This window comes from Bison bison, unplaced genomic scaffold (assembly GCF_000754665.1).
Source record: "Bison bison bison isolate TAMUID 2011002044 unplaced genomic scaffold, Bison_UMD1.0 scf7180017864181, whole genome shotgun sequence".
Lineage (NCBI taxonomy): Eukaryota > Metazoa > Chordata > Mammalia > Artiodactyla > Bovidae > Bison > Bison bison.
The window spans coordinates 5,078,066-5,085,607 of record NW_011494753.1 but is presented as its reverse complement, the minus strand read 5'-3'; the positions used below and the strand labels follow the sequence as shown (position 1 = coordinate 5,085,607).

Genomic DNA, 7,542 nt, shown 5'->3' with positions numbered 1-7,542 from the left:
TCTGCCATAAGGGTGGTGTCATCTGCATATCTGAGGTTATTGATATTCCTCCCAGCAATCTTGATTCCAGCTTGTGCTTCCTCCAGCCCAGTGTTTCTCATGATGTACTCTGCATGTAAGTTACAGTGGAAGTGAGAAATAGATTTAAGGGACTAGATCTGATAGACAGAGTGCCTGATGAACAGATGGTTACCAGAGCTGAAAATAAGATGTCATTTTGCTTGTCACCCACGAAAACACTTGGATGAAAAAAAGCATAACGAGACAATTTCTATGAGAAAGGCGAGTTCATTCTTGCCCTGTGATCCTCTTTAATATCGCAGCCCTTCTGCAGCCACCACATACCCCTAGGGCCATTGAATCACTTTCTCAGGGCATCATTGTGCTCTGCAAATGCTTCTGAGATTTCCTCCAAGGGGACTGTGAGGATTCATTCCTGTTCTGTCTCTGTTATGTTTCACCCATGCTCCAGACTTCCTCATCCAGCTGGTACCCAACAGTGCACAGGGCTGTTAGGGGCGCGGTGGGAGGTCCCTACGATGAGTGAATCCCCTCCCTTGGATTTCATCCCACACTAACTCCCACATCTGCTTCTTTAGCTCAGACTGCTCCTGAACTCCAGGCTCACATGTTCAACCAGATGCCAACTTTCCAAGTCTCAATAGGATTTGAGACTTTGCTTCTACGTCACCGCCAACCCCTCTTCCAGGGGTCTGTGTCTCCACATGGCACCACCATCTACCCACCATCAAGCAGGCTCATGCTGACTCTTTTTCTGCTATTGCCCCATCCAGTCCATCAGTGAGACCTGTAGGACCTTCCTCAAAACAGATCCTGGTTCACATCTAGCTATTTCCTACCACCTCCACTGCCACCCCCAAGGCTCTGGGCTATCTGCTGCTCTTCCTGCTCCACTTTCCTCTGCAGAGTCCACTCTCAAAAGAACAGCCAGGACATGTCAGTGTGAATACAAACATGTCATCACCCCTTCTTAAAGCCCTCCTGGGGCTGCACAACCTCCCTACAGTTAACCCTGAGGCTCAGGAGTGCTTCCTGGCCCCTGGCTGCCATTTTATCACCTTCCTTTCCAACCCCTCTAGCCTTCATTCCATCTGCTCCCATATTCCACCTTCCTTAATGAGCCAAGGCTTTGAGTGTGTCCCGTGGCTCATTCCTCCTTGCCCTCAAGAACCCTGCCGTGGGCACCCTCCCTTCACCTCGGAGTGCCTACGGCATGGTCTTGTGCCATACTGATGGTCTGCCTTATCATCTTTCTTCCCCACTAGAACCTCATCTCCATGAGGGAAACAACTTCACCTGCGTGGTTCATAATGATGGGATTTCCAGCACTTGGACGGGGTGTCTGTGGGACTGCAATTCAGGCTTGCTGTGGGTGCAGTTTTGGCAGTTGTCTTATCTCCTACATTAAGATGGAAGGAAGTGAGGCTCCAGCTGACCTGGCAGGGCTGGGCTGAGTCACGAGGCCTTCAAAAACCTGCACATGTTAGAACTTCTCTGTCAGATTCACTCCAATCCCACCCTCCTCCTGTGGAGACAGACTCAACACCACAGCTCAGAGACGTCCCCACTTTTCCTGACGTCTAGACCTCAGCATCCTGTGTGTGCAGTCACTGTGTGCAGTGACGCAGGCATGTCTCTGCCTTCGGACTCACATACTCGCTGAAGCATCATGCCATCTCATCCCATTCAGGGGCGTCCAAAAGGGGCAGGGGCGGCAGACGTTACTTTCCAAACCGAGAGACTCGTGATCTCCGGGTCTTCTTAAGGGTGAACTCAGTAGGATAACCCGGTTGAGAGACGAATACTTTATTGAATTCTCAGGCTAAATGAAGAACGTGAGGCATCTCCTTTCCTCTCTCAGGGGGTCAGTGGCTTTATGTCCTGAAGACCTGGCCCTCCTGTCGTCCCCTCCTGTCATGGGGCTGGAGTGGGTCATGTCTTCCGGGATTTTAAGGCCTGCAGAGAATGGCACTCCCTCTCCTGTGGGTTCTGCGGGAGGTGAAGCTTCGCCACTCGAAACAGAGGCTCCTCAAACAGGTGGGGCTGCCTGCGTGCCTTGTGGAGCTGGGGGGCCACTCTGGATGCCTGCTCTGTGCTGGGCTTGGAGGGAATGGAGCTGGAGTATGGGTCTGGATCACATGAGCCCCCAGGGAGGGAGAAAAGTCCCCCACCCTGAGGCCCTGAGACAGAGTTTATATTTCCTTCCAAACACGACTTGTATTAAGTCTTGAATAAGCAGATTTTTTTCACTAAAATTTTTTTGAGATCCATATTTCCAGCTCCCATAAACCCAGTAAATTATACTGCTTATCAATGGTTGGTTCACAGTGATCTGAACACTAAATTATTGGACAAGGGAACTGACGCGCTACATGTGGCCATGTCAAGCAGCTTTCTCCCCACTGTTCCTCAGCGGAGCTCTGTCTGCCCTATGGAGAGTGACAGCAGGGCCCGAGGGACGAAGCCGAGGCTGTCTCCCAGCTCCCCGGCTCCTCACCCAGCTGAGGTGGGGGGCTGGGCGGGACTCCTGGGCCTCAGCCAGATTCCCACCAGGATCCAGGCACAGAAAAGGCCTGAAGGATGATCAGTCTACGGCTTAAAGAGAAGTACAGAGAAGCCGATGGATGGTAGGCAGGGGGGCAGAGAGGAATGCACATTTGTTCTACCCTCCACTATTTTCCAGTCCTCATCTCCCTGTTCTCGGCAGAACCCTGATGTTCAGACTCTCCCTGCCTGGGATCGTGGTCCTGATCCTGAAGGCTGGGGCACTGGCCAGCCTCCAAAGGCCTCCTTCAGCACTGATGGGGTGCTGTCTGCAGCCCCTGAAAATCAAGAGTGAGTCACAAAACACACACGCCATATGCTTTGCTGGCTGCTTCCATGACACCAACAAGGGTGTTGGTAGGTTGACACCGACAGATTAATGGGAGAACAAACAACTTCCCAAGAGCCATTTGAAGGAGCAGAGGCTCAAGGTTTTTACAGGCAGGAGAGGCTGAAGAGAAAGGTGAAAGGAGGCATCCAAGTGCACCCAGGTCAGAGGAAAACCCAAAATGCAAAACAAGCCAGCTGACTCGTCATCAGAGAGTGAACATTTGCAAAGAGTCAAGCAGTGCCCCTTTAAAAATGCTGGGTTGGAAGGTAAAATGTAAGTAAAAATTAATATGTGATCCATGGCAAAAAAATAACAGAAAAGACCTTCCAAAAGAGCAAAAGCTCTTGCTGAGCATGATAAGGCTGGAGGAGAAGGCTGGTATGGTAGACTCCATGCCCTTTACCGGGACTGGGGCTTTAAATGAGGCAGCAATTATCAGTGCTACTGACCATGCTCGAGGCTGAACTTTGTCAAGCACTTGGCTACCATAGCCTTCAAGAGAAATTAGTTCATGAATTTTTTTCCTTTGTAACTTATACCAATTTTCCCTTCCCTGTGACTAGTGAATATTAGGTTTAAACTACCACATAGAGGCATTGTTGAAATAGCCAGCCTCTAGAGAGAGGGCTTTAGTGTTAGTTGTTCAGTCGTGTCCGACTCTTTGCGACCCCATGGACTAGCCTTATGTAGATTGTCGCCTTCTAGGCTTCTCTGTCCATGGAATTCTCCAGGCAAGAATACTGGAGAGGGTTGCCATTTCCTCTTCCAGAGGACCTTCCTCACTCAGGGATTGAACTCAGGTCTCTGGCACTGTGGGCATATTCTTTACCATCTGAGCTACTGTGGCTAATCCAGAGAGAAGACCTGGAGGTAAGACAGAACCAGGAGTGGCAGTTGGTCTCTGAGCTGCTTTTGGCAGCTGTGCAGCAATGGAGAAAACAGTCACAACATCAGATCCAACACAGTTATCGGGAATGTGGATCCTGTTATTAAGCCAAATACCCCCAGGGTGAGGCTTCCAAGTCCTGGGCTGAGACCTGGCTGCCAGCCTGCCCAGCACAAGTAAGGCCCCACTCACCACCAGCCCCTCTTCATCTTTGGGGATTTAGTGGCCCTATGGAGGATGCACAGGGGCCTGAGAAGGGCACAGGATCCTCTTCACGCATATCTGAGAAGCCCCAAACATGTGACTATGCAAAGATTTATAGTGCAAATGATCATGAGTGAGACAGAGGCTGCCTGTCTCAGAAAGAACCAAGGTCTGTTTCAGAATTTGTTTGGAACTAATTAGTTTATTCTTAGAAACTCCAAAGAAGACAAGTTTGGTTTACTCCCTAAATCTTGTCCTCATCGGGATGTCAGAGAAACAGTAAGGAGAGCAGGAAACCAAAGTCAGGCTGTATGCTTCCTTAACCTGGAGCTGGGGGTGCAGGTGTGGGTGGGGGAGGGCAGGAACAGTTCCACAGGGCACCGTGCTGTCTAATGCTCAACCTCACCAGGCCGGCATCCATCCTTTTCAGGTCTTTGCAGAGGGGAAAACTGAGGCTGAGAGAGGCCATGAACTTGTCTGTGTCCACAGGAAGTGCCAGGGTCTACTATTTTTCTCCAAGCATAGGGTCTTTCATTCAGGACCCAATTGGGCCATTGCAGTTGGATGGGAAAGGAGAGAAGTTAGGGCAAAACAGCTTGGGGTTCTTTTTGGGGGGACCTGACCTGGCCAGGCTGGATTAGGAACAAAGAGAACTCTCAGGAGATCTGAGCACCACGTGCTCCTCACCCCACACCAGTGGCTCCAGGCAGAGCTGGGCAGGGCCTGCAGGCACCCAAGTCGACAGAGGGTGGAGCTGGACCGCACATCCCTCTTGCCCCCGCCCCCTCCTCCCGACCAGGGGGGCCTGAATGGGGGGGAACTCACCTGCCTGCTCCAGGGCCACCATGGTCGCCTGTTCGATCAAGTCTCGTTCCACGAAGCTCCGGAAGTCCTCGCTGTACACACTCAGGTCCGGAAGCTGGAACGTGTAGATGGGCATCTCCAGTGGGAACTGCTCGCTGCTGCACTCGCTCGCCACGTGGGACCGCGCCAAGGACACGATGGCCGAGCTGGCGTGGGAGATCCCCCTCGAGAGCCGCTTCTCTGCGTGGGGGAAAGTGAGGGGGGTTGAGTGAGGGGGGCTCTATGGGCGTGCACACTAGCCCACATGACACATCCCACATGTGTGCACAGGAGCACACAGGATGCATATGCACATGTAAACACACATGGCACACTCATGCAGCACACATGGACACACACACATGTACACACTTGCCACACACGCAGAGGCACACCCATGGACACCTGCACACCCATTACCTCTCCCTCCCCAGCCCTGCTGGCCTCCCAGTGTTCTCAGCAGGCCTCCTTCATGCTGGGTTGACATCACCACCACCTGGCACACGGCCCTTAGTCAGGAAACCACTTAGAAGGAGACAAAGGGCAAGTCCACCACACAAACGTTCCTCAGCGTCCGTAAAGATCAGCAGCCTCGCTTCCTGGGTCTGAAGTTACATGGAACTCAGTCCAGCAGAGCTCTCGAGGCATGACATTCTACACAGGGGGCTTCCTTTGCTTTTATGCTTTTGCCTTTTTAAAGTGAGAAGCAATCCATGGGGCTTCCTCCACAGTGGCTTGGATTTTAAGATAGGTCACCTCTATTACAGTTACTCTTATAAACACACCCTGCAGGAAGATTCCCAGGACACAAATATTAAGCCATTGCGTGCCTCTATTCTGTCTGGATTTTCTGTTGTCATGGCAATCTTAAAAATTTTTATTTTGCCTAAGCTTTCCAGCAAGGGATGAGAAATGCACTGTAGAATTTCTCTAAAATACAACTGTTACTTTATTAGGAAGTCAATCATCTGATTTAAATGCCACCATCAAGAAGTCATATTTTAAAAAACATGCTTATTTTTTAAAGCTCTGTGCTTAATAGCTAAAGAATTCTTAAATGTGTGATATTAGGAATAAGTTTTCAGTTTTACAATCAATATTTGTAATGATGAAGAATTCTTTTAATAAGGGACTGCTGCTGCTGCTGCTAAGTCACTTCAGTAGTGTCCGACTCTGTGCGACCCCATAGACAGCAGCCCACCAGGCTCCCCCGTCCCTGGGATTCTCCAGGCAAGAACACTGGAGTGGGTTGCCATTTCCTTCTCCAATGCATGAAAGTGAAAAGTGAACGTGAAGTCTCTGAGTCGTGTCCGACTCTTCGCGAGCCCATGGACTGCAGCCTACCAGGATCCTCCGCCCATGGGATTTTCCACGCAAGAGTACTGGAGTGGGGTGCCATTGCCTTCTCCGTTAACAAGGGACTAGTCCTCTTTTAATTTTACCCAGAAAACAAAATTCAGACCGGCATTTCAATGAATATTTTCTAATCTTTTCTACCTGTGGTAGACTCATTAGTTCCTGTGGCCACTTAAGTTGAATGGACTCCCACTCACATTAGCCTACTCATCGGTCAGCTTCTGTGCTCTGCTGATGTCTCTCTGAGCCGTGCTTCTGCCCCTGCTGTGCTGGCAGGAAGCCCATGCCCATGCCTTCATCAAGAAGGGAAGCTCTGTTCCCCCACAAGCAAGAGTAGTTGACAGCACTGCCATTGAAGTAATTTTGCTAAAGCAGATGAAAAACAAGAGGCCTTTGACCTGGTATAAGTTAATTTTAAGCTCAAATTTAATTCTCAGAGGCCTCATATATTTCCATGATAAGTCTCAGAGACAGAGTATTTCAAAACAGATAGTTCTGATTCACCTTCAATTTCATTCTGAGATGAATTCAAGACGATTAAAGTATGTTGTATTTTGAAGAAGGACAAGAAGAGAGATCAGACCACACAGGCCATGAGGAAGAGGAGCCAGGGAGCACATGGGCCAGTTGGTTGTCCTGTCCCCCAGGGCAGGGGCAGAGGAGACCCCATGCCTCTCTGCCCCTCACAGACCTTGCTGAGGACACATTTCTTGCCACGAGCTACCTTTCTGGAATCTGGGAAAAGAGGAACTGCCCCATCCTTCAGGACCCAACAGTTTGCTTGAACACCCAAGGTAACATGAACCCACATTGCTCTCAGCAGAGGCAAGGTGCTGGGCAAGGTCATCCACACGTCTTCATGGCTTATCAATCAGCATCTATTGCCAACTGATGAGGACCTTGGAAACGCTGTGACTCATAGTATAAATTGATGCTATTAAGCCACTCCAAATATTAATATTTGGAATCTGAGGGGAAAAGTCCTTTTGAACTAAAAGTGAATTACGTTAAAGATCACATAACAAGAAACAGATGCTCCGAATTCTAACTCCTTCCAACCACCACCTCCATGAATGCACATACATAATCACACAGACACACACACACACTCACACGCACATACACTCACAAATGGATTCTTTAAACATGAATTCAGCAATTCTTCTTTTGGAAGTATAAATAAAATAAAACAGGAATTACCATGTTCAAAGTTATGCCCCAGAGAAATACAGAGAGATTAAAAAAAATATGGAGGGAATATACAGAATTTTCCGACCCTTGACAAAGCCAGCCCAAGCACTTATGATTTAGTATAGTATAAGGGACTATCTTCAATATCCTGTGATGAACCACAGAG

General features: G+C 49.4%; 1 protein-coding gene across 1 annotated transcript in view; it reads right to left on the bottom strand.

The window, feature by feature from the left end:
* Window positions 1-7,542, bottom strand: part of OTUD7A (OTU deubiquitinase 7A) — a 193,775-nt gene that overhangs the window by 68,096 nt on the left and 118,137 nt on the right. Inside the window, exon 5 of the mRNA XM_010843400.1 lies at window positions 4,812-5,030. Coding sequence (XP_010841702.1) covers window positions 4,812-5,030 — 219 coding nt within the window. The remainder of the gene's footprint in view (window positions 1-4,811; window positions 5,031-7,542) is intronic.